The 25,502-nt window shown below is 40.2% G+C and overlaps 2 protein-coding genes across 7 annotated transcripts in view; one reads left to right on the top strand and one right to left on the bottom strand.

Annotated features, from left to right (window-relative positions):
- DISC1 (DISC1 scaffold protein) overlaps positions 1–25,502 on the top strand; it is a 203,864-nt gene that overhangs the window by 30,851 nt on the left and 147,511 nt on the right. The gene's annotated exons all lie outside the window — the stretch shown is intronic.
- Positions 15,879–23,940, bottom strand: LOC149918970 (uncharacterized). 5 transcript variants are annotated; one of them, XR_016464231.1, is made up of 6 exons: positions 23,456–23,940; positions 22,952–23,104; positions 22,528–22,833; positions 21,163–21,372; positions 19,731–20,671; positions 15,879–19,438 (listed from the first exon to the last, which is right to left on the bottom strand). XR_016464231.1 is itself a non-coding variant. In XM_090135432.1 (6 exons), exons 1-5 carry the CDS (start codon positions 23,912–23,914, stop codon positions 20,450–20,452), a joined length of 1,350 nt encoding a protein of 449 aa, XP_089991558.1. In that variant the 5' UTR covers positions 23,915–23,940; the 3' UTR covers positions 15,879–20,342; positions 20,445–20,449. The 5 variants fall into 5 exon arrangements, 3 of the variants coding, with proteins under 3 accessions (XP_089991558.1, XP_089991560.1, XP_089991557.1); XR_016464232.1 differs by having other exon boundaries at positions 20,187–20,671; XM_090135432.1 differs by having other exon boundaries at positions 15,879–20,342; positions 20,445–20,671.

Here is a 25,502-nt window from a genome sequence, read left to right as displayed (position 1 = left end):
GGCCTTGTTACAAGTCAGTGAGTGTCTACACTTTCTCCCCCCCAACCTGCTGAGATATTTCTATGCTGTCCTAATATCCACCTCTAAAACCTTGACCTTGTAGCAGATGCAGCTGAGTTAACTTTAAGAATTACTAAATTATCTAAACTAGAAATGATCTTGTTTCCAAACTCTGCCTCTGCCTGAACAAGCTTTTGAAAGGTGTGATACAAGTACTAACTGCTGCGTCCTGAAATGCTGGTGTGCAAGGCATGCTAAGTGGAAGCTCACAGAAGACAAAGGCTTGAATTTGATGTGCATAACAATATGAATTTAATACTTATTACGCAGTCTTGAATGAATGTTTTTTATAATATTTTAGACTAGAGCTAGGATTTCAGATGTGCAAGCTATGTGGGAAGTTTTTCTTGGCTTTTTTTCCCTCTTGTGTTGTTAGGCAGTCAGGTAAGATCAGTCTATGACTGTAGCCAGGTGTTGATGAAGTTAAATAAACTGCAGGGTGAGAGCCATTGTGACCTCCTGGACAAGGTATGTCACTAGAGAAATATCTTCAAGTATTTGATCATAACCTGGTAAACTATTGGATACACCAGCTTTAGGAAGGATTTTTGAATTCTCTAGTTGCCCTAGCTTTCCAGTTAGCAGGACAAGCCTTGTTCAACTGATTTCATAGTGTTATAGTAAAATGCGTTATAGGCATTGCTGTATAGATAGTATTACTGTGATTTATGTGGGAATTAAACAGTTCTAGCTTCACATTAAAAAATGGTAGATTTTGTGCCTACTGCTGGAATTTTAGGTTGAAAATATGAAAATTGCTTCTCTAATTATTCTCTAGATTATCAGCGTGGTATGTTGTAGTGAGTTTTAAGTGCGGTTGCAACTAGATGATCTTTAAAATCCCTTTTGAACTAAGCCATTCTATGATAAAGCACAGCTTTCATGTGTACAGTAGTTGAGCAGGCTGAGATGGCACGAAGGTAGTTAAATACAAATAGAGATGAACTGTATGAGATCTCTCTTGGTACAAGAACCAAGGGCCATACAATGATTCAGGTTCCAGATAAACCAAAGAACACTGTTCTAAACACCAACTGTCTATTGCATGAAGATCTTTTCATTAAAGCATGTTCTGGATGCAGAGTGACTTCAGCAGCAGGCTGGATTAAGCAAGAAAGGAAACAACAACAAAAAACATGCTCTGGAAATCCCTGGAACTGGAAAAGTTCAGAGGCTGCAGAAATATTCAGGGGAACAATCACACGTGTGCTTCCTCCACAGGCAGCATTTTCTTCTGGTTACTGTTGGGGAAATTCTTCAGAATTAATACATTTTAACTTAAAGAAAAATGTACTATTCTTTTATAGACACTTTCATTTGAGCTGCTGGATGTCTTCTGGAGTTACAGGTGGAGGAGTTGGTAGCATGTGTTTCTGTGACTTTTTCATCTTCTGCTTATAAAGGTGAATGTCAGCCATGCAGACTCACCAGCAATACACTTTATAGGCTTGTAGAATTGTACGTGTTTTTGAAGCAAATTGTGGTTCTTGAGAATGACATATCAATAGGGATGTGACTATCAGACAACTTCTTAAACTCTGCTTTATCATTTTTTGGACTAATTATTTTTACTGCAAGACATTTTGTAATTTAAAAGAGAAGTGTATGATGCAAAACAAAATCAAAACAAACTTGTAAGTGAATTTATCTAATGTTGTCAAATGCATATGAAAAAATCTCATGTAGCTTTTATAAAGGGATTATTAAATTGGTTCACTACCCTAAAACAACAACAGAAATTTATTAAAAAAAGAGTTAAATTCTTGAAAAATGCAAGACACTCCACTATAACTATGTGCAAGCATACTGTTATCTACTGAAGATGTTCCCAAATTTATGTCACTTACAAAAACACAAAAACATTTTTTTTTCCTGAAAAAATGTTAATGTAATGAGGAGCTTATGAAATACAGGATAAATTTACAGGAATGATATTGACAATATAGCAAATGTGCAGAAAGAGGGTCATCAGCTGGAGGAGAGGCTAACTTTCTGGAATGGATTGCTATTCTGAGATAATTGCCTTAAAAGTGAGACTGAATGCCCAGCTGTACTTACAGTAGAAGACTTGCTTAATGTCTTCAGTCCCAGGTGGAGCAGCTGCAAGCTTTAGGAATGGTTGTTTATGCCAAAAAGATGACATTTCTTTTAGCTGACCTTGCTGATGTTTACTCTGTGTGTCTCCATCTATTACATCATCATATATTTAGCTGTTGTGAATTTGAATTGTTTGTATTCAAGTTGCTGCACACATTTCCCTCTGTTACTTTGGTTCTTGTAGGGAACAAATTGTTTTGTTGTCTGTTCATTTCAGCCACTTCATCTGTGAAACCAATGGCAGTTAGTGGAACAGGACATTAAATGATTGCTGCTGGCTTGCTAAAATAAGCATAAGAGGCAGTTAGGGTCTTGCTGTACACAAAAAAACATATTCCAAAGAAACCAAATGACCTTGCAAGCCATTGCTCTGTCTATACTTACTGGCTCCAGTCCTGCTTTGAGTAGATTGATCAGGCCTTGGTTGGGTCTGGTGTTAAGCAAACCTTAGGTTGATTTCAGAATTCAGGCCCTTCTTAGGAAAGAGAGGAGAGGAAACCTAAGTTAGATCCACAGCTTTGTAGGCATGTCTGTGCTGAAAATGATGGCAATATTTCAGTATTTTGTGGGATTATGGGATGAAGGGAAATGCTATAGCTAGGAAGTGTGGTTTAGCAGTGCATTAAATCTGCAGAGTATAGTCCTAAATATAGTTAAGTTCCAGGTGGAAGAAGCATATTATTTCCATCTTTTAATGACATCTAAATTATAACGTTTCACGTAGGCCTCAGGAAGAGAAGGAATGGAGCTGAGTTGTAAGAAATTATTAGCATGGTTGAATTTTCTGGAATAGCTGAAGAGTTCAAAGAACTTAAAACCACGATAAATTGGACCTACAGAATTTGTAAAGTGCATATGAATTCTTATTTGTTTGAGCTCAAATATCTGAGAGTCTGTTTCTATTAAAAAAAGAAAAAAGGCATTCAAATATTTTGCCAAAAAGGGTTTGGTTTTTTTCCCCTCTTTGTTTTGACCATCGTCTGCTCAGTCCCAGGAGTACAGGTGACTGCCAGTGCTGTCAAATGCTCCAGTGTTTGTGGAATGACTTTTGGCTGCTCTGTGCTGGGCTCTTTTCACTCTGATTCCCTAGTGACAGCAAGAACTTTCTCAGCAGAGTCTGCTGAAGTTATATGCCTGTTTTAATGATGACCATACAGAGATTCAGTGAGAGAAGGTCCCTGCTGCACACCATACTGCAGTGGACAGCCTACTAGTGGGATTTATTGCTGAAAAAATCTCTGTCAAATAACATTCAAGGGAACTCAATCTGGGAAAGAGTCAGGCTGGTGAAGTGGAAGCAGGAAGCTCAGTAGGACATTAATAATTCTTCTGAAGTCTTATTTTTTCACATTTAAAAAAAGTAGCTCTAGCTACTTAAGGATGCTACGCTTATCCTGACCTTCTCCCAATGCATACAAGCTATTAGGCCAAATGCCATATTTCGTTATCCACAGACAGCAGATTCTCTGTGAGCTGCCATTTAAAGAAAAGAGAAAAATAATAACAGATCTTAGTGCGCAACAGTAATTAAAAGCAATGTGAAATAATATCTGTAAACTCAGCAGCCAAATTTGTAACTTAGTGCAGGGATGTAAGTTTGAAATATTTCAATTTGATTTCTTGTTGCTGGAGAAAACATTTATGAGCAAGAGTGGAAACTGCCTCAATTGCCCCAGCTGAAGGCAGGCTTTGACAGTTGGTTATGCTAGTGCCATCTGAGCAGGAAGGTTCAGGAGTTGTCTGCCTCTCAGGACCCAGGGGGAGGAGGGTCAAGAGTTTAAAATAAGTAAATACAAATATCTGACAGGAACAAATAATCTTTGTTTTCCCATTGCGTTCTATTTGTGCTATTAGCAAACTTGTTCATTTTTTTCTTTCACGACAAGGACAGTGTTTCACCTTCTTGTGTTGTGTATGTGCAGTTTTGCTCATTGGTTGAACACGATACTTTGTGCAAGATATGTTAGATGTTTCTCTCTTCCTTTTTCTTGCTTTCAAAATATTTAGCCTATACTTACGTGTAGGTGTTGTACTGACTGCTCTGTTCACTCTGAACTTTTTTTTTGGGCAGCCTTATGTGCTCAGCAAAGCTATTTCATTGCTATTCTCTCAGGAAAAAAAGCACTTTCCTTTTAAATTGAGCAACAAGAAGGTAAGACTGCATGTCTCTGAACAGCTCTCTAATGACTCCCCAGTGTAAGCAGGCAAGAGTTATTTAGAAGCAGAGCAGGTAGCAAAGCAGTGGAGCTGTATTTGTCTCTTCCTTTTCTCATGGAATTCTGATTGAATGCAAGTAGAAAAATAGTGTCTCAAAAAAAGTGAATCTGAGCTTTTTATTTTTTTTGCTTGTAGAGGTATCAAGAAAATTCTGCTTTTGATCAGATGGGGAGAAAAGTAAATCCAGTTCCTATCCAAGTCAGAGCTCAGTTATTTAATGGCTACAGGGGATGTAGGTTGTGTAATGGCCAAGGTTTGTGAGGGATTGGTGGCCTGCCTGGACTGCTGGACAAGCATTCCCTGGGTTACAGTTTTAAGGAAGCAAACTTGGATTCTGACTCAACAAGCCAGTGCAAGAATTTCTTATGCTTCCATGTCAATTCCTGTAGAGAGTGTGCTATTAGTGATGTTGGGCATTGTTTCCTTGCTTCCCTTGAGTGTAAGCAACAGCATCGTGTCTTTTTAGAGGCTGTCTGCCTTACATGCTGTGCCTGCTTTAATTTGTCTAATGCCCTTTCTTCACTGCTTTAATTTTATAGGTATAATTGCTTAACAGAAACTTGCTTGTGAAGTGCCTCTTATTATCCTTCAGAATAAATGCTGTTAAGAGGAACTAATGAAGAACTGAATTGGTCGTCTACAAAATCAATTTTTATTTCAGAAGTTAGAAGGATTGGAAAATTAGTTCCCCTGAGAATCTTATTCTCTTTGCTCTTACAAACTTTCCCTTCCCAAAGAGTCAGCCTTTACTATATTTATGTTAGAAAATGTAAGTGAGCTCTTAGAGTTCCATTCCAGAGTGCTCTGCACTTGCTACTGTCATCTTGTGATTCTGTCTAAGTTACTTCTTTCCATAGCAAGTTTGTCAGGTCATCGATTTGTGTACTTGTCCCACTGCTGCAGCAGAGAGCCTAGATCTTGTGGAATTCTTAACCAAGATATGTGTTGTGGGTTTTTTTTCCAGATCTCTCTTCCTTCTTCCCTTTATGTAAGGCAGATTCCTGTGGGATTCATATTTCTCTATCTAGCAAAGTCTGATCTAAAGAGTTATGTGGATGTTTGGTGGTTCTGATTTGTATAGTTGATACCTGTTAGTTTTAAGGGCCATCTTCATTCTCATGGTTTTTCAAGATCTTAATTTCTTTCCCCTCACCATTACAAAGATATATTGTATGTCCAGTTAAATTTACAAAAATATTTTTAATATTCAAAACTTTTGTCATTTTACTCAACAGTGCACATTTTTTCAAATTTTTCCTATACATACCCAAAAGAAATATTTCTAAATGCTACTTGTGGTGTAGAATTTTTTTTAAATACCTTGGGAAGGATACAGAAAGCATTTGCACAGCCCTGGTGGGCAGCCAGAAAGGCTACCTATGACAAAATATACTGCATAACCTTTGGAAAAATCAAGAAAACAGTGTGAAATATTAGGTTTTCATTCAATTCTCATCTGCAGGACAATTGACTCTTGACAGTTGGAGTTCTTTAAAGTACAGAGCACAAACCTATCATTTCGGCTTCTGAGAGAGTGGGTGGAAGGTATTGGGGCCAGCTAAAGGGCACAGGTCTTTGATGCAAACGGGAGCAAAGCAACAGCACAAACCTACTTGCAGAAGAGAGTCTCAGAGACACTGGTGTTGATATTCTGCTCAGCTAAGGTTAACTAACTGTCCAAGATTTCTATAGAAGGTTAGGATGAAGCTGCAGCAATGTTTAGTTCTTGTCAGAGAGCTCTCCTTGGGAGCTCGGGGAGGTTCAAATAGTTTAAAGATTAACTTAATCACTCTCAGCTCCTGCTGAATTAATGACTATCCTACCTATCAGTGAGGAGGACAATATCCTCCAATATTAGTTTGGATAACATTCTATAGATTTAGGAAATGTTTAGCAGTGGTATGTCATGTTCAGTGTCTTCCTGTCTGTGCAGAGTATTTGTGTGGGCAGTGCTTTTGTCATGTAAGGCTTTTCCCATAGGTATTTGCGTGGCAGCTCGCTTCATCACTGTTTGGTAACTTCCAAGCATAGGCAGCTTCTTGCTAGTGAAATGGGTGTGCCTAACAACAATGAAAAAGGGAACACTAATTTCTAGAGTAAACCCAGTGGGAAATATGCATTAGTTAGAACATCTGTCGTCATGAACTTTTTTGCCTGTGCTTTTGCATGTGTTTGTTTAGAAATGCATTACCTGGTACTTCACTCTGGTGAAGGGCTAGCAGGTGGTTCTTTCTTTACTGCCTTGGCTTTCACAAGGGTGAGTTGACCAGGTTCTTGCTGTGCAATTCAGCCCTAGTAGATGCTCTTTTAAAATGAAACTTTCCAGTCTTCCAAACGTGAGAACCGTACTTGAAAAAAAGAGTACAGCCTGCATGTACAGGATGCTATGATGTTTTTCTGTGTCAGGGAGTCACAGAAGAAACTTGCTTTCCTGCCTTTCTGTCATTTTCTCCTTCTGCCTTATTAGGATCTTTTCTGGCAGTAACTTTTCCCTGTACTTTAGGAACACGCTTGGCATGTGCCTCTCATTTCTTACTCTGAGTCCTTGCATCATCTTCTCTTGGGCTCTTGGTATGCATTCATTCAGTCAGCAGGCTCCATTAGACTGTGCTACTGCTGTCTCCTGCTGTGTGGGAATTAGATTTGCTTCTCAACTGGTAATTGTGGTCATCTGAAGGTGGTAGATGATAGCTGCTGCAATGAACTTCACTGATAGTAGCTGTCCTCTGAGCTGTAGAGCTGGTACAAAAATAGTCAATCTGTCTCCTAATAACCTGAAATCAAGGCATGGGCATGACAACAGGTTCATCTTCCTTATCCTTCACTCGGTGAGTTACTTTTCACTAGACTGGAAAGCTATTGACCTTTTTTACTACAGACGATGTTCTTCTGCCTTCCTTTATATTTGCCATAGCACCCCAGGAACCTGAGGAACAATCAGGCTGGAGGCCAAGCCACTGTGCTCTTTGATGCTGGAGGGAGCTTCTCGTGGTATATCTGTTTGCATCAGTTAAACTCCAGTGAAAATAGTGGAAACTATTGAAAAGGATTTGGGTGATGGCAGTGTGTTTCTGTGTGATGTTTTTTCTGCTAGGCAAGAATATCTTGGGTCAAATTCTGTAGGTTATTTTCAGTCCCTGACAAAATTCCCTGTCCCAGAAGTTTCAAGCCTTTACGTGTGATTGCAGAGTAAGAATAAATAATAGCAGGAAGGCATAACATGAATGGACTGTGTTAAACTTTTTGGTTTTGTAGGGAAACAGTGAATAGAACTCTACCTCTGGCTTGGTTTTTGTCCTTGGTCTTGTCAGACCTACCCATTTTGGATGAATGAAAGGATTTCTGTAGGTTTTTTTTTTAATGCAAACTTTTACATTGAAACATGCTGTTTTTTTTTCCACTTTCTATTTTTTTTTTTTTCCATTAGAATGGTGGAGGTTATGATAAATGCCTGGCCTCGAGTACCCCTCTTTTAGATTTCCTCCCACTTACTGCTACATCCTAGCTGAACCTCTCACATCAGATCACATTCTGTCAGACTTCTCAGCTTTTGTGTTCTCTGCCATGCCTTTTAGTGCAGCTGGGAACATTTGCATCTTCTTAATCACATGCATCACTGTTCCTTTTTTTCCCTTGTAGTTCCATGAATTTACATTCTTCCTACCTCTACTACCTGTAGGAAATTTCCAGATGGCCTTCAGTACTGGGAGTGGAGCAGAAAGAAAAAGAAGTAATTTAAAGAGTCAGGTTAAGTAAAAATGATGGGTTATTTGAATTCCAAAGATAATTTTTTGAAGTGGGAATGTCTGAATTGGAGAAGAGACATTTTTGCTACTTGCATAAGATTTGCTTTGAGAATTTTATGCTAATTCTCCTACCTAATAACAGGGGAGGAAGGTGAATATAAATTAAAATGATGATGGTGTAAATTTAGCTGCATCAGGAAGAACTTATGTGGAATTTATTTGAAAAAAGTATAAAAATGGCTTTTGATCTTCAGTGAAGCTCAGAAAAAGGGATGTAAAGTAAATGTACGGAGGGAAATATTCTGTAGGAGGTTTCTGAAAGAATTACATTCAGACATACTTTCTTTAAAACTTTACACAAATTGTTTTTGTATTTTGATATACTTTTTCATGTATTTGACTCATTGCCTATCACACTATGATTGTGGCTTCTGTTTAGATCTGTTTAAAAACACATTTTTTGAGAAAGGTCTTGAAAACTTAGCATCCTGGAATTTTATTTGGAGGTTTATTTCTCAAGACTCATGATAGCATAATTGCATTAACTATAGGCTATTACAGCCTTGTAATTTCTGGAACCTGCTGAAGAAATTGTTTGGATTTCCTGGCACTAGGAGCAGGTACAGCGTTCCAGAGATTGGCAGACTGCCCCCATGTGCCTTTCCCTCCATCCTTAGAAATGTTGAAACAGCCATTTGTCACTGCTGTGGGCAGGATCTTGTGCTAGATGGAAATGATTCTGACCTAATCTGTCATTTGTTGTCACTTCAACAGTTTTTGATTCTTCTGCTGGTGTAATGTTCCCATGTTGTGTTGTATATACACATGTGCTGGATTGTGCTTGGAAATGTATGAGATACGATCTGTGAACTTTTCATTCCCTTATATATTAAAAAACAAAAGAAAAACAAACAAAATTCTTTCTTGATTTAGGCCCTTCTTATAAGCACTCTAGGCTGTGCACCTAAAGATCCTACTGACATTTGAGGCTATAAAACTCCTTATGTTTAGCTTATTAAATATAGATTTTTAAGCCTTTACCTCTTCAGGTAGGAGAAAGCTGCCAAGGATAAATTTTCTTTTTATGATGATACACACATTTGATGAATTTTCCTGGTGAACATAAGTAACATTCTCCAGAAGGGAGGTGGTATTTTGTATTGTGATAATGCACTTACTATAAAGCATCCATGTCTCAAGGAAGATTCTTCAAATACAGGGCTATGTTAATAACAACAACAACAAAAAAAAACCAATAAAATCCTTTTCTATCTTCCTTGCTGAACAGCTGGAAAAAAAAATACTGTTGAAACTAATTTTGTTTTCTTCTGGTTGTGCTTTACTGCAGCTGTTTGCAACCTGAAGTTATGAGGCTGCCATCATTCATAGTACTTGTTACTGAAGAAACTTACAGTTTCATTATGGCTTTCTAAGGTCTTGATAGTGTTGCTATTGAGTTTCTTTGAATAACTAGTAGAATTTGACACGCTTAGGAAACATGCCAGAGGGTAAAGCAAACATCACTTCCATTCTTTCATGTGGCAACTGAAGTGGCAGTGAAGAGGTCTGTGAAGAATCCCACCCCATCCCTTGGCCTTCATCCAACCTCCACTTCATAGCAGAAATGAAAACCAATGAGAGGAGTTACAAGTTACTATCCTTATCTCCCTTTCTCTCTCTCTTTTTTCTTTTCCTTTTTTTTTCCGTGTTAAATTAAGAAAAATACATTGAAAGAGAGGGAGGGATATGGGTTTAACTGAAGAAGAAAGCATGCACAGGGTGCACACAGCCTTTGCTAATATTTGGTAGGCATTGGGGAAATCTAGCAAGACTGAGGTAACTTTGCAAGCACTGGGCTTCCAGATTTGTCATAATCAGAGTGCTGACTGCATGCTGTGGTGAGAGATCCTTGGGGTTTTTTGCTTTAGAGTCTGGAGCGTAATCTTCCTAGTAACTGCAAAATTTCTTTCAGACTTGTCTTAATGGTACAGGATCTGAATTTTATGCTGCAGTGTTCAATTTTTAAACTTTCATTAATAATGAAGACTGAGAGTATACTGAATTGTAAATGAGCCACCTTTGGACTGATGCAGTGAGGTGAGATGAACAAGTATGTTTTCCTTTCCCTTCTTTTCTGTCATTGTGCAATGCAACCCAGGCATTGTCCGGAGATGAGGGTCGTGCATCCAGCTACATTAGCTTGTTGTTTAGCCTTACAACTGTAGCTGCAGTGTTTAATGGTATTTTAATGCATTATTTCACGTTATGACTTACGCTGTTAGAAATAATGCAACTATGCCTTTTGGAGAAACAAACATTTTGGTGAAAGGGAATGAATTCTTATGGAGGAACAGGAGGATATAAGGGGAAAAAAAAAGTACAATCTTTCAACTTTTTAAAATGTAAGACTATCTGATTATATTTGCTTGTGGATATTTTAACTGCAGGCAAGCTACTTTAATCTGCTTCAGACAAGATGCCCGTAAAATGAGTACATCACTTATCATACTGCAGGATTCAGAATTTTAGTTGGGCTTTAGCCCTTTGAACCCATATAATGATTGAAGCTTTAGGTTTGTGTTACAACTAATACATACTCAGATTTTAATTTGTAGATTTTTTTTACAGAAAAGAAAACCTCAATAAATTTTGTTCTATTTCTGTACTTGTGAAAGCTGTAGAACCTCTAGGTTAAGCTGTTCTTGTTAGACTATTGGCCACAAGAAAATGACACTAATGTTAGTATGTCACATCTTGGGGAAAAAATGAAGGACCTGAACAGCTTTTTTCTTTAAAATCATGTAGATTGCAAGAAGGTTATTTTCTGTCCTAGCGGTTATTGGATGGAGTGACCTTTACCAGCTTATGATATTGATGTAGTGGAAGGGACATTTTTCCACTTGACCTTTATAGAATGTGTCAGCTTGTCCTGTAGCACAAAATGAGTTGCAATTGGCAGATTTGATGGAACACTGACTTGACAGGAGCTTATTGTTTGGAAGCAGATATGTGTTGAAATGTGAACCCTCTAGTAAATAACATGAGAAAAGCCATTCACATGTTCTCCATCACTGGAGAATGTCATGCTTAGAAATGACCACTGCTAAATTGCAATCCAAACACTGATTAACTGAGATTCTAGCAAAACAACCATCAGAGTGATATTTCAGAGTCAAATGTGTTCTATTAACTCCTGTCATCAGTCAGTGATATTTTTCTATATTTAACCTTGTATCTTGTCTCAACACATTTGTCCTAAAAAGAAAGAGGAGTAAAATTCAGATAAATAGTTTTCAATATACAAAAAGGAAGATATTTTTCCTATACATTGAGTAATTATATATATAATATAAATATATACTATATTAATGTAATTATATATTATATATAATATAATTATATATAGTATATAATTATATATATTATATTCAGGTTCAGTTATAGCCATATATATAGTCAGGTTCAGAAAAGCGGATGCTGTAGAAAGGGCAAGGGATTTGCCATTTTAATATGAATTCACATACAAAAGAAGGAGCATATATCTGGCTTATATACATAAGGAATATTTTTATATTAAAGAAATATTTTATATTGAAGGAATATTATATTAAATATTTTTTTCAGATATGTTATAGAAAGAGAGAAACAGTGTAGAAAGAAACAGAGCTATAAGCACATCTTAGGGTCAGAGTGGATGTAGTGAAGATAGCTGAAGGAAGCCATGATAACCCTGGCCCACTGTTCCAGCTGGGAGGGTACAGTACACAGCTTCTATTCAGATCTGGTGAAATAAAATAGTAGGAAGATTATGCTTTTTGAGGATAAATCTAAAAACAAAGAACAGAAGTCAGTTAGTGCAGCTGTCTTTTTGTTCTGGTCTCTCTCTCTGGCCTGGTTTGAAGGTTTTGATGTTTCCTGTAAGTAGAAATGATTCCACTTAGAAAATAGGGAAGAAAAGGTTGTAATGGAACACTGGATCTATCTGGAATTCTTCAAGTGATATATTACCATGACTTTTGAAAACTACTGAGCAGCAGGATTGATAAAAGAGCAGCAAATACCATCTGTCTGATTTACATGTTTTACCACAGTTCTTAAACCATCCAGTTGAGGTAAGGAAAAAAGGAGCTGAATGGGTATGGAAGGAGAAATCAGCTATCTTCTATTGCATTTGCAGGAGGAATATGAAGAAGAAAAATAAAGTCTATAGAGGCTGATGTTTAGACATATTCATTCAATCCTTACTATTTCAAAGGCAATACCAATGGCAGAAGATGCTGCTGGACATAATCAAGGTGGAATGGCAGATGACAGTGTTTATTCTGCTATGATAGAACAAATTCAGCACTTGTATCAAACTATTGAGATATTGTGGATGTGTAGGTATGGTGTGAAATTCATATCAATATTCACTACTATAGCTGTAATTTAATTGCAATATTAATTTAATTAGTTGTAATATTAACCAGTAACATTTAATTGTATCTCATTGAGAATATAGATATTAAGTGTTGTGAACTTCTGTGCCAATAAACTTATTTCTTGCAATGCTTCCATTTGTAGTTACTATGTGCTACAGGAAAGAATGGGCTTCAAAGCAATTATTTTACATTCATGCAGGGGATATGTGGAGAGTTCAGTTGCAGAGCTGAAGCAGAGCCTGCATTCTCCATGTTGGAGTTCTGGGCCCTACAAAATTACACTTGTAAGGTGCTCCTTCTTTTGTACGTGAATTCATATGAAAATGGCAAATTCCTTGCCCTCTCTGCAGCATCTGCTTTTCTGAACCTGTGTATGAGAGGGTGGCTATAACTGAACCTCTGCCTGTACTCTGTTGCTGGCAGGTGCTCCTGCCCTTGCCTCTGCTGGCCAAATCCCATCCAGCTCTGCTCCTCTTTCTCCTTTCCTCCTGGCTCTGGTTCTCACCTGGCTCTCAGTCAAGGCACATACTTGTCTGGCAGCACACATTTCCAGCTGGAGAGGCTCTAATGAGCAGGTGGAGAGGCTACTGGAGGCAGCGGAAAAACTGTGGGCTTGAGTACAGGCTGCAAGAAGGCAGTCAGTTTGTGTTCACACAGTGTTAAAATCTGGCAGTGCTAAGTAGGGTGATTGGTGTGGTTGCCCTGGAGCTGTTCTCCACGTGGGTGGGACCTGTGTAGGGTGCAGCTGAGTGCCTGGCTACACTGTGGGGCCAGGGGGATGTTCTTTCATTCTTGACTGTGTTGCTGAATGGGGACCTAAGCACAGTTTCAGGACTGTGGGACTTGCATAAGAGCTAGGATGGAAAGAAGATCATAATTGTGGAAAGAGTAAGATGTGTGTAAAAGGAAGGAAGATGGGCAGACAGGGATTTTTTTTTTTTTTTTTTTTTGCTTGTTGGTTTGAAGGAAAGTCTCTATTCTCCTTTCTTTTAAAATAGGAAAGAGAGGCTGAATTTTTACCTGCTTTTGAAATGAGAAACTTAAGAGATGATTCTGGGAAATAAGGCTGTCTTTTATAGGGAACAGAGTCCAGTAAAAGAGGAAGAAAAGCACCAACTTATGAGAAAAGGTCAAGTTATGAAAGGGATAATACAAGGCTTCTTTTGCAAGAAGCACTTTATATTCTGTAATAATAGTAATCTTTTTATCTGAAGATCTCATGTAAGTGTTAATTAAGCCTAATGAGGTCCCTGCAGAGCACTTGTTACAGTCTACATTTTTTACATAGAGGGGACCTAGAAGCTGAAAGAAATGGCGTTATTTGTTTGAGGTGATGTAGCTGTTCTGTGGCAACCATGCTCCTAAGAAAATACAGCATGACTTCATGCTGCCTAACAGCCATGGGCAGAACTCCTTCCATGAAACCATGCTATATATCCCTACTGCTTTTCATTTTTCTTGAAAACATATACATGTAGATGCATGAAAAAGTGTTTCTAGATGATGTTTCTTGATCACACTTAAGCCTGTAGCTGTTCTTTAATTTTGTCTAAAGGTATGCTTAGGATTTACAGGATTCCATAATGTTTTGATTAGCATTCAGTGTTTTCAGAGCCTTATAAGAAGCAGCAATACAGAAAATGTATCTGTGTTGGTGAGATTTTGTATGTTAATTATTTCCTTTTTTCAGTTCATCCTTTCTTGTGCAGAGCAGGCTGAGGAATACCTTTGTGAGCTTCCTATGTGGAAATCAAACAACTCTTAACAGTTTTCTTCCTATCATACTCTTAAACTGCTGCTGTTTCAGCACAAAATTGTGCCAAAAATGTAATGAATGGGTGAGGATGGGAAACAGAAAATTTTGCACTCTCAGACATAGGATTTGAATTTTAGGTGTTGCTGTGTGGAGCTGGGAGTTGGAACTGGTGATCCTGATGGGTCCCTTCCAACTTGGGATAATCTGATTTATTAATGACTATGTCATGATAGAAGTCCCAGTTTTTCTAAAGTTTTGTTCCTCAGGTGCAGAACACAAAGTTACTGTTTTAAGGAAAGTGTGTTGTATCTGTTCATTTTCATAACAGAAGCTTACAGGCTGGGGAAATAGCTCAGCAAATAGAAGTAATTTTTGGTATAAGAACCTGCTGAGCAGGAGTTTTTGTTTTAAGGTGGATCTCAAAGAATGGCAGTCCTTAAAAGTGTATTGCTCCAGTATGGAGTGCTATCCCTGGAGGGCCCTTTGCTGGTGGGCAGCTTGTCCACAGTAGTTGTGAAAACATAATCACTCAGCAACATATTGGATTAGAATCATTTTTAGGAGACTTGGCTGAAGGCTGCTTGAGGCTGTTTGTCTTCCTTTGGGATTCCATTTTATCTGAAGGAAGATCTCACTTTGCTTCAGTGTGACAGTTCATGGCAAGAAGGAGGCACTGAGAGGGCTGTAGCATGTGCATGGGGAATAGAGTGAATATTTCAGAGCAACATGATTGCACTGTAAGTCATTGCCTTCTGCCATATCCTTCTGCCATATGATGCAGCTAGGAAGCTGCTGATGTGAAGTACGGTGTGATAGCAGTGGAAGTTTCCTCTGAGTTTTTTGCAATGAGATGTGATTTTTGTTACAGATCAGCTTGAGAACCTGTTCAGTAGAGGGGCTTACTTTTCACTCTGCTCTGAAACCCTCAAACCTACTGTAATTTTTTTAAAACAAAATTTGATGCCGTTATGGATGTGTTGTGAAATATTTAATGGTTTAAAAATTGGGGTTGCTTGGACAAAGTATACTTGAAGGAGTTTGCAGGAAAAAAAAAGGGACTACAGCTTTTACGTTTGACATTCTGTTATTTCTTTTCCCTTCTACAGTTGTTTGATCAAATTACAGTTGTCACTGCCCAAAATGATTTAAATTATTTCTGTTCACCTATGCATGTGTTAGTACCAAAGCAATCTTAGGAAAGTGATGTTGAATCACAGTAGTTAGGAAACAGCCAAGATCTCGGTATTAGCAAGCCAAATAAACTGCACATATGTCATATCACTAAATCGCTTTATTTTCTCTGTTTTGCTCTATGTTCCACTAAAGGTGAACTTTATTCTGACCTTCAGTTAAAGTCTGAGCACAGTGAGGGGGGAAAAGGAGGAATTTTCAGGAAGATGTGTCTAGATCTGGCAGCAAATTTCTACATACGACAGAATTTAAGGAGGAACCCAGGTCACTGCTGAGGAAGAAAGGAGACTAAAGAAACAGATGCTGGCTGAGATGGAGGATATGGCAAGGGAGGACGGAGCAATAGAGAAGGGAGAAACTGAAGTAAGAATGTTCCAGAGAAGAGGAAACTGGATTGTTAAACTGAGTTTAAAAGTTCTTACTGCTATCTTTTGTACAATATGGCTCTTTCTGGATGATGCAGAACAATGTGACTGCTGGGTGCTAAAACAGTGATATAGGGTAGAAATTGGAAATGGGACAACTACCCTGGCATCTTTAATAATTCTTAAACAGCTTTTGATCTGGAGTCTACTGATGTAGAGCACTTGGAAAGTGTATCAGTTTAATACAAAATGAAATTTTAATCCTTAAAGGGTATTGAGGACAAAGAAGAAACATTGAAACAGGAGATTATATATGTTTGAAATTATATAGAGTCTTAGAATTGAGATTTGGAATACTGACCACTATTGTGGAGAACTCGAAGGAGAAATTAGAAAGTGAGGGAAGAAGAAAAAAGAAAGAAGCAAAATTAAGGCATCCAGGTACTCATTCATAATGAACAATTGCATTTTTGGTCAACTCAGTTTCCACAAACATTTCTTTGCTCACTTTCCCACTCTTCATTTGTAGAGCAAAGCTTCAAGCTTACTTGCAGTTTCCCACTGCAGTTCTTAGAGCAATCAGTTTGAGGTTGTGTGTGCGTGTTTATATTTTCGCTGTAATCAGCTGTATGTGATTTCTTTTCTATAAGCAAGATCATTTGATAGCTTTTCATCAATGTGCCCTACTGCAGAAGGAAAATAGTCTAATTGCATTCTGATTTTGGTGCTGCTGACCCATAGCTGGTAACTTCAGCAGAACTGCAAGCCAGTTTCTATAGATATCACAGTTGCACAATGTAATATACACCACACTTCAAAACCTGTGCTATTTTCTTTTAGACTACAATGTGAAGTAACACTGCATCATCTTGCTGGTGTTTCTTAGCCTAGAATTTGTGTTGTTTTGTTGTGCATTTTTAGTGTGGCTTTTAAAAATACTAAGATTAACCTTGCGGAAAATTCCTTTTTTTATCTACATGCTATTCTTATACTTCTAGCATATGCACACACAAATCTTTCAGATGGTGTATTAGGATGGTATTCTTAATATGCTCAGGTTAGTTGATAACAAAGGAGCCTTTTCTTTGTCTGACAGCTGGAACAAAGAACTTTAGATCCACTATAAGTGCTTGAATAGAGCCTGGTGCAAAAACAAAACAAAAAAAAATCCCAACGTAATCTGCCTATAGTTGTATAAAAGCCAATGTGAAGTTCATCAGACATTTTTTCTTGCAGACTGTTTAGAATTTACTTTGTAGAAATGAGCAGTATTGCACAATATAATGCAATTTGCTGTAGAGTATTGCCTTGTTTCTCTGTTAATTGACTTGCCTATCCTCTAATTGACCAATGGCATTTATTCAGAGGCAGTTAAGGAAGGCAGACATTGGCTTAGAGATTCAGGAGTGAGGAAAGGGACAGAGTGGACTGGTGTTGAATCCTTTTCTGTACAAATTAAAATACTGCTGATAGTCATCTGTGTATGTAGGCAGTGCTGATGGGAAACCTTTACCTACTTTCCTCTTCTTCCATCTACAATAACAGAAGGAGCTGTACTATAACCAGGGAGCTTTTCATTTCTGCCAGCTTCTTGATTTTGTGGGCTCTTCATAAGAACGTTTAATGCAGAGCAGAGACCTATTCCATTGTTCTGCATAGTCTTGCCTCTTCTTTTGAATTCAGGTTAAGACTGGAATCAGCTGTACATATTTCTCCTTTCTTCTGTACAATTTCATATATAGTGACAGTACTGTCAGTACTGCCTAGAAAATAATGTTGATATCAAATAAAGTGCACAGGCAATCAGCTTGTTTTTCCCTTTAATGCATCTTTAACAGCTCTTGGATATTATTTTTACTGTAAAGTCACATTGGAAATGTAGAGTTCTTGGTGGTTCCACAGGAAATTTAATGCTTACAAAAGAATATGAAAAGCAAGCACTGTTTATTTTGAGCTATGAATTCAATTAAAACAAAAATGATGTCTCCAGAAAGTGCCCGTGCATTGAAAAACTTATTGCGTTTGAGTGAACTTAACAATTGCAGCAAATCCAAAGATAATGACTATATAGGCTAGACACTGCGTAGAATTGTACCATTATTTTAGTGCAATTAAAAAGATGAGTAAGGGGTTGTCATACAGAGGAAATTGCCCATTATTTCAGTAACTGTTACTCTTGTCTGGCACTTTAAAAAATGTAATTACTCCAGCATTTAGAAAATTATGGAAATGTCTACTTTATGCTGCAATGCAATATACTTATTAAGCTCTTGCTATTAAAAATGTTGCTATTAAAAACACTGTTGAAATGTAATGTTTTTTGAAAGTATATTAAAGGCAGTGGAGATTTAGCTACAGTTATTGTAAAAGTACCGTGCACCATTTTCATCCATACTTTGTGACTTTGTCTTCATTTGTCTTTCAGCTATCCTTTGTTTTGTTGATTCTAACTTTACTGGTGTAGGACTCTTTCTGTTGTCTGAGCCTTGTACACTTGGCATACATTGGGTCTTCTCTGTGAGACAGCAAATAATAACTATTCTGCTTGCAGGTTGGTTATGCTACAGAAGTTTCTGATGTGAGTTTATCCAGATAGTCCTGACAGTTTAGAAAGTACAGCTGTAAGGATAATTTAGCCTACACACATTCAGGAGATAATAAGAAAGTATAACATTAGAAAGCAATATTTTTCTAATGCTGGCCAAGATACTTAAGAGGTTAATCACACAAATCAGTATTCTGATATTTCCAGCTGTCTGCTCTCTCCTGTTCTTTGCCAGAGGCACCTCAGAGGAACTTTGCAGTTTCTGTGGCTTTTTGCCCTTCTTCAGATTAAGTTGATACTAACTCAAGATCCACTGAGTCTTATGGCCTTTGCTCATAAATCACTGTTCAATTTAGCTCATGTTACTAAGAAATATAAAACATTACTGATTTGCTAGGAGTTTCCCAGTGATGTTTCTCCTCTAGAAAGGTGTATGTTATCTGCTGAGTCATGGCCTGAACCACTGATTGAGCACCTGGGGAGAGGACCTGATCAGCTGTGGGAGCACAGGTGAAGGCAATTCAGCTGTGTGACTGGAAGGGGGTGGAGCCTGGCTGCACCTCTCTTAGACCTCATTTAAGAGCTGACTGTCCCCTGGGAATGATCTCTTTCTGGAGTTCCTTCCATTGTGGAATTTTCCCCTGTGAGCCTAGGTCCTTGGAGACAGGTGAGAAGTCCTTTTTCCCTCCCTTAATAATGCATTTCTATTGTGTTAGTCCCTCTGTTGTTACACCTCTTGTATCATCTTTCTGATTGTTATAATTAGAAAAGGGGACACTGCTCAAAACTTAGGCTGAAAATCTACACTAGATTTTCACTGGTGCCCACCTGGCAAAAAGTTTTCTTACACCTCATAGAATTTTCTATGTTGAAGTGTTGTATGTATTTATTTCAGTTTAAAATGTTTTTGCTTAAAGCATTGTTGTATGACTGTGCTGCCTTGAACGTGGCATCCAAGACTTGATTCATTTTTGTGAAAGATCCTTCTTGAGTGTTCTGAGGAGAGGTCCCAGCAGGCCTGACTTCACATTCACCAGCGACTGGGAGAGAAAACATGAGGGCTGATGTTAGTTGAACGGCAGATGAAGTGCAAAGAATCAATGGAAAACTATAGGGTGTGATAGGAGAGTGCAAAGATCTGGAGAGATTTGAAGCCACCAGCAGGGAAAAAAAGGAAGACAGGAACACAGACAAAGCAAGATTTTTCATGCTTGACTATCAGACCACTAGCTTTCTTAAAGGTGGCAAAGGAAATTCCATAGCCTACACATGGGGAATAATCCCACCTCTGAAAGACCTGGCCACTGAAGAACAGAAGGTAAAGCTGCTTACATGTAGGTCCTCCACTCTGTCTTCTCTTGGTATTGCCCAGAGTCATTGGCCTCAGGATGGAGAAATTTCTTTGTGGATCATCCTGAGGCCTTTGTCCTTGGTTTCTGCTGGCCTCTCATTAGCTTTGCAAAAAAGGCAGAAGCGTGTGAGAACTGCTGTTGCTCACATTGTCACAGGTCTCATGCTACATTAGCAGGCCAGTAGGGTTGTGGATTTAGGGAAGTAGGCATCTGAGTTTCTTAGCCAGATGCTCTGCTTCTCACGCTTCCAAATTGTGTTGTATTTATAGGCCTTCTCCCACAAGGTCGTAGGACTATTTCTCTCCTCCCAGTGAAAACTCAAATTGAAGAGGTGCTGTCATGAGTGAGACTGAATGGGTTATTTCTGTCTCATAGTAATAATTTTTCTTTCCTACTAGAGGTAAGCAAAGAGGAGAAGATCACTGATAATTCTTACATGAAAACTATTTTTTTCTGTAACTTCAAAGTCAGAAAGGGAAAACAGTCCTCAGGAATAGGAGGGATCAAAGCGTGCTCTTGTGAGAAGTATTCTGCCTTGAATGGGCATCCAACATGTGGACTGGAACCAAAACAAGGATGTTGGGTAGAAGAGCTGTGACAAGAGGAGGAATATTGTATTATTTGAGGGAAAACCAACCAACCAAATGACAACAACCACCACCACCAAGAAAAGGAAGAAAATGTTTTCACTTACTTGTCTTATTTATTTGCAAGGCTCCTTCTAATGTCCTCACCCATCAGGAACAGTTTTTCTGACAGGTCTAGCTCTGCTTGCCAGTGTGCTATTTGCCGCAAGCTCTCCTGATGCATGCTTTGGTCTCTCTCCATTTCTGATGTCAGAGCTGCAATTCTCTGTCTCTGTTGCCTTCTAAACATTGCTTCTTCGGCATTGATCTCCTCCAGCCTGCTTTGAGAGGCTGCCTGCATCAGAAGAAGACAGTGCAACTTGAAGAAACAGGAAGAGGCAGACAGTGCCAGATCCATGTGCCCTTGCAGCCAGTTCCCATACCCAATGGAAACAAGATAGCCCTGCTCAGTGAAGGAGCCATGCTTCCTTCCAACCATCAACACTCAGGAGAGAAGTCAGGAATGACTAAATGTCTTTTTGTTATATTTACCTCAGAAAGAAACATACCTGCTCTTTCTGCTGTTTTTACGTGAAAGCTAGTATTGAGCCACTGCCAATTCTATAAGGAAGGGGATGAGGAAAAAATTGCATATTTCTTATGCACCAAGATCACATGACACACTTTCACACATCTCCGTTCAACTTTCCAGCTTCCCTACAAGGAAGTCAGAGGCACTGCAATAACAATAAGAGCTAAACATCTAACAGAAAATTCCTAAAAGCAATGAGCACAGCGACAAATCAACGCGGTGTGGATACAGATAGAAATGGTGCATCAGTTTACCGGAAAAAAGAGGCTGGGCTCTTGCTTCTGCCCCATTTCTTTTGGGGCTCTTTCTTCATGCCACCTTTCAGTCTGTGAGAGTGGGCTGCAGCCCGCTGCAGTGGCCTGTGGGCGATGTTGGTGAACCAGGTCTTGCAGCGCCCGGTTTGTCATTTCTAGTTGCAGCGAGTTTTGCCGTTCCAGCTCCAGCTGTACGGAAAGTTCAAACACCTGTAATGCAGTGAAAAAAACAATCTCCCTTAATCAGAGCGCTCTAAAATCCCCACATTCTGGGGAACTCATTCAGATGTGTGTGTTGATGGAGTCCCTAGCGTAATGCACTGAGGCAGTAATTTTTGCCAAGTGAAAGAGGTGCATTTTTTCTAAAGCAAGTATGACTTCCTAATCTTTGCTGAGAAGACTGCAGCAGTCTTGACCCTTCTTTCCAGAATGGCTCCAAGGCAAAGGCACTTGACTCCTTCAACAGAATTACGCAACTCCCATGCCTGTGAAGTAATGCTCCCTCCACAGACCTCACTGGAGAGAGCTAGTAGGAAAGGTACAGGATGGGTTGCGTCCCAGCAGCAGTCAGTGCGAGTGGTTTTCATGGTACCTATCTCCTGAGCTCCAGGGGAGGAAAACAGCAGACGCTGATATTTTCATCCTGAATTACGGTGGCACCAGCAGGCAGTGGACAAGAAGAGCGGTCCTGTTCTCTGCTGGTGCTTTCATCGCAAACCAGGCTGGCCCCTTTCCTTTTCATTTGCACACTCCTCTGCTAATGGCCTCCCAGTGTGGAGGGAAAGTGCAAGAGGATACTTTTGTTTCTCACGAATGCCACTAACAAAGATGTCATTTTGGTGCTGAGATTGAGAGAACTTGCAAACAGCGCAGCTGAACTTTGAGACACTTTATGGGGGCATCCCTTGTTGTGTCACAGTACCGCCACATCAGGAGGGGCATCAGAACAGCAGCGAGTCTCGAAGGAGGACAAGCTGCTGCGCTCTTCCTTCCCTGGATGCTGCTCCCAAGCCACTGCTTTGCCCCGCAGCCTGAAAATGAGCTCCCCAAGAAGCTGCTTGTGTTCTGTGAAGTGACAGGGGAGGAGGCAAGGAGAGTAATGTACTCTAGGGACCAAGTAAGAGCTTCCACTGTGCCTTTGCAGCAAGGCATTGCCTCTTATCTGTGGCTGAAAGCAGATGGCTTTATTGATGTTTCAGATCAGATCATGCTGTGATCAGGAAAACCGTCATTAACAATGACGTGTCTTTTGCTGCTTTCAGATAAACATGTCCTGCACTTGGTTTCAGATTATTTCTTCTCTTGCACTATTTAGGAGAAAAGAACAGCTAAACCTACACCAACGTGCTCACAGGCATTGCATACCTTGACATTGGCTTTGTCCAAGCCTTCCTTCAGTGTCAAGATGTCGTTCTCCAGGTAACGGCAGTAATCTTCAGAAAGCTTCAGAGATGTTTCTGAAACTGACTGCTTTCTGAAACTATTGGCAAGTTTCTCTTGCATTTTTTCTTCACGCTGCTTTTCAATTCGCATTGATGTTTTATAATCTGCCTCCACAGCCTCTAAGCGCTGCTTGAGAACAGCCTCCTTCACTCGCAGCTCCTGATTTGCCCTTTTTTGCAGCAGCAACTTTGAGTGCTTCAACTCCAGCTGTTCAGAAAGGTCACACACCTGTATGCAGTGGAAAAACAAGTGTCCTATGTTTGTTCTCAGCTTATTTCTTCTCTTTCACTTGTTGGAGGAAATGAACAGCTTCATCCCTATTAATGTGTTCACAGATGTTGCATACCTTGCAATTAGCCTTGTCCAGATCCTCTTGCAACTTGGAGTTTTCTTTCTTCAATGAGTCACTTAAGTCAGCAGAAGTTTTCAGGGATGCTTCTGCGATCTGCTGCTTTCCAACAGCCTCAGCAAGTTCTTGTTGCAACTGTCTGACTGTTCTCTAGAGAAAAAAAGGTGCAGGAGTGTGAAGCAAAAGGTAAGAAACTAAAGCCTGCGTTTTTATTTTTGCGTATCAGTTCCTATACTTAGATCATATTTCTGAGTGAACTGCAAGGAGAAGTGGTAGAGGAGAATCACTCAACCCTCACTGGGGTGCAGAGCTGGGATTCACCACTTGCCAAATGGTAGCAGAAAGGGAACAAAACAGAGGCAACCTGAGGGATGGCCTTCCAGGCATAGCTGGTAAACTCTCGAAGCGCCAGATGGCTTTGGGAGCTGCTCTACTTCAGTGTCCACCTGGCCTTTTCTTCTACTTTGTCTCGCATTTAAAGACATCACTCACTGCTCTTACCTGGTTGGTGTTCTGTGCATCTTCCAGCTGCTGACGCAGTGAAAGGTTTTCACGTTGGAGCTGGGCCACTTGTTCCTGCAGAACTTCCCACTCCGCAGTTTTTTTTCTCAGTTCATCTTCTGCAAGGTATGTAGCACGACATTCCTTTGGCTGCCTCCGGCCCTGGAAAAGTGCTTTTTCTGTTGCCTCAAAAAGCATTGTCTTTTCCTTGAGTATTTCTTCCCACTGCTCCAGCTGTCTCTTTTGCCTGTAAGCTCTCCTTTTGGATTTCTTCTGTGGCTGAGGCAAGGTCTTGTTGCTTTTTTGCAACTCAGGGATGTTCCCAGGGAGGTTTTCTACACAGGAGGGCTCAAGTTGTCTCTTAAATCCTTGCTTTTTATCGTTTGCTGAGCTTGAGTGAGTTTCAGAGGTCTTGGTGAGACTGACCGGGGCAGAAGTTTCCACTTCTATTCCATCCATGTCGGAGAGACTGAGTGGGGCAGAAGTTGCCGCTGACACTCCATCTATGTTGGAGACATGGAGTGGGGCAGAAGTTGCTGCTGACGCTCCATCTATGTTGGAGAGATGGAGTGGGGCAGAAGTTGCTGCTGACGTTCCATCTATGTTGGAGACATGGAGTGGGGCAGAAGTTGCCTCTGACACTCCATCTATGCTGGAGAGATGGAGCGGGGCAGAAGTTGCCACTGACACTCCATCTATGTTGGAGACATGGAGTGGGGCAGAAGTTGCCTCTGACACTCCATCTATGCTGGAGAGATGGAGCGGGGCAGAAGTTGCCTCTGACACTCCATCTATGCTGGAGAGATGGAGCGGGGCAGAAGTTGCCTCTGACACTCCATCTATGCTGGAGAGACGGAGTGGGGCAGAAGTTGCCTCTGACGCTCCATCTATGCTGGAGAGATGGAGCGGGGCAGAAGTTGCCTCTGACACTCCATCTCTGCTGGAGAGATGGAGCGGGGCAGAAGTTGCCGCTGACGCTCCATCTATGTTGGAGAGACTGAGCAGGGCAGAAGTTGCTGCTGACGCTCCATCTATGTTGGAGAGATGGAGCGGGGCAGAAGTTGCCGCTGACACTCCATCTGCGCTGCCCTCTGCCTGTTCAAAGTTAAAGAATAGAAATCGTCAACATTTAAGGAAATCGGCTCAAAAGAGGAGGCAATGGCAAGCGTTTTATAAAATCAGAAGAAGACTGTCACCTGCTTGACTTCATATTGCAAAGGGCCTTCTCCCTGGCTTTCCTGCTCTGTGCAGTCCATGGGCTGCACGCAAGCACTGCACCTAGAAAAGACAGAAGGCACATTCAGTTGCGCACACTGCCTATCGCACTCCTAATGGTCCTTTCTCGGCCACCCGTTCCAGACTGACAGCAAACTGGGAGAGAGCAGCACACGCTTGCTAATAGGTACCTAAATGTTGTTTTCCTGTATGGCAAGGTTTATCAGCAAGATCTTCCTCAAAGCAAGACTGCTATGAAAGACACAGCACGCTTTACTCCCAGGGGTGCAGACAGCCCACAGTAGCCCCAGGCAGCCTTTCTTCCTGCTTCCAGTTGATACTGGCCAATGGAGGCAGGAGATGGAGGGGGTGACCGGAGGGGAAGAAATAATGTCTAGAATGGGTGTGCTGTCATTCTGGGAGGTATATATGCACAGGATGGGCTATGTGCAGGAGGCCGAATTTGCCTGTAGGCTGAGCTGCCATCATCAGGACATGTGCTGATTTTGCCAGGCTTTTAAGCACACCTATGTACCCTCGAGAACAGAAACCAGCAGGCACAGACCTTCTCGGTATCTTTCTCAATCTCCGGAAAAACTTCTGGATCTTGTCCATGATCCGTCAGGATTGGGCACTACCACCAGCACCACCAGCACCAGTGCCAACACTGCCAGTACCAATACCAGCACCTGCACCTGCACCTGCAGACACTGTGGTTGTGCTTGTGGGGGCTGTGCTTGTGGGCCCCAGTTCTGCTGAGTTCTTTATGACATCACAAAAGCTTTAGTGACTCTTGGTGACATGAATTGCCAGTTGCCAGGGTTAGTAGTAC

This window comes from Phasianus colchicus, chromosome 2 (assembly GCF_987193195.1).
Source record: "Phasianus colchicus chromosome 2, bPhaCol1.hap1.1, whole genome shotgun sequence".
NCBI lineage: Eukaryota > Metazoa > Chordata > Aves > Galliformes > Phasianidae > Phasianus > Phasianus colchicus.
The sequence above is the reverse complement of the archived record's forward strand: the minus strand, read 5'-3'. Positions and strand labels throughout refer to the sequence as shown.